Source organism: Lepisma saccharinum, chromosome 13 (genome assembly GCF_977018435.1).
Source record: "Lepisma saccharinum chromosome 13, izLepSacc3.1, whole genome shotgun sequence".
NCBI lineage: Eukaryota > Metazoa > Arthropoda > Insecta > Zygentoma > Lepismatidae > Lepisma > Lepisma saccharinum.
Window position 1 is genome coordinate 70,470,457 of NC_139241.1, and position 835 is coordinate 70,471,291.

Here is an 835-nt window from a genome sequence, read left to right on the forward strand (position 1 = left end):
TAATAAGTGCAATTCCCCCGTTTTTCGTTTCCTGTTCGAGGTCCCAGAAGTTGATGGCAAGGGGTTGAGTTCTTGAAAACTTCCTTGGGATGAGGCATCATCGACTGTAGCTAAAGGTTCTGGTGATCGCTGATCTTGAACATTCACTTCATGGGACAGTTCCAGGAATAAATGCGTGCTCAGGCAGGCGTTGTGGATTAAATGGATGTATCCCACATGCATGAAACCCATTTACTGCATTCCCCACTGTGGCCGCACGATTCCAAGCCTCTGCAAAAATGCCACCAAAGGCCACTTTATTGATACCTTTCCCCGGATTTCTTCGCACGTAAACTCTACGCCGTCGTTGTAAAATGTTTTAAGTGACCCAGTGAACGAAACGAAGTTTGTGTGTGCTGTGTGGAGGTAAACACAGAAGGTACACGTTATTGGCTAATGCCTTCTCCAGAGTTGGTGAATCTGAACAATGCGATCCGTGTCCATCAAGAATGAGCACTACAGGACCAGGGGGTTTGTTACTAATGAAATGGTCCATAAAATGAGCAAACTCTTCCCATTGCATGTAGCTACTATCCGAAAGAACAATTTTCGTCTCAGGAGACATGCCAATTTCATAGTTCTCATTATATCTTTGACCCTTCATGATAACAAAAGGAGGCACATACTGGCCAGTTGCAGATACACATGCCATAACACTTGCTGTTTCTCCCTTTTCACAATTCGTTTGGCTCACGAATTCTCTTTTGCCCCGCATTGATATGACTCGTTTTGGTTTGTAGATCAGTTGCAAGCCTGTCTCGTCACAGTTGTATATGTTGGCAGGTTTGTCCCACAT

General features: G+C 44.6%; 1 protein-coding gene across 1 annotated transcript; it reads right to left on the reverse strand.

The window, feature by feature from the left end:
* Positions 1-358: 358 nt before the first annotated feature.
* Positions 359-835, reverse strand: LOC145996812 (uncharacterized). The gene has a single exon (XM_083133345.1). The coding sequence runs from the start codon at positions 833-835 to the stop codon at positions 359-361; it is 477 nt and encodes a 158-aa protein (XP_082989471.1).

Excerpts from the sequence above, each read along its gene's own strand:
- LOC145996812 (XM_083133345.1), bottom strand. The coding sequence starts at position 835 with ATGTGGGACAAACCTGCCAACATATACAACTGTGACGAGACAGGCTTG.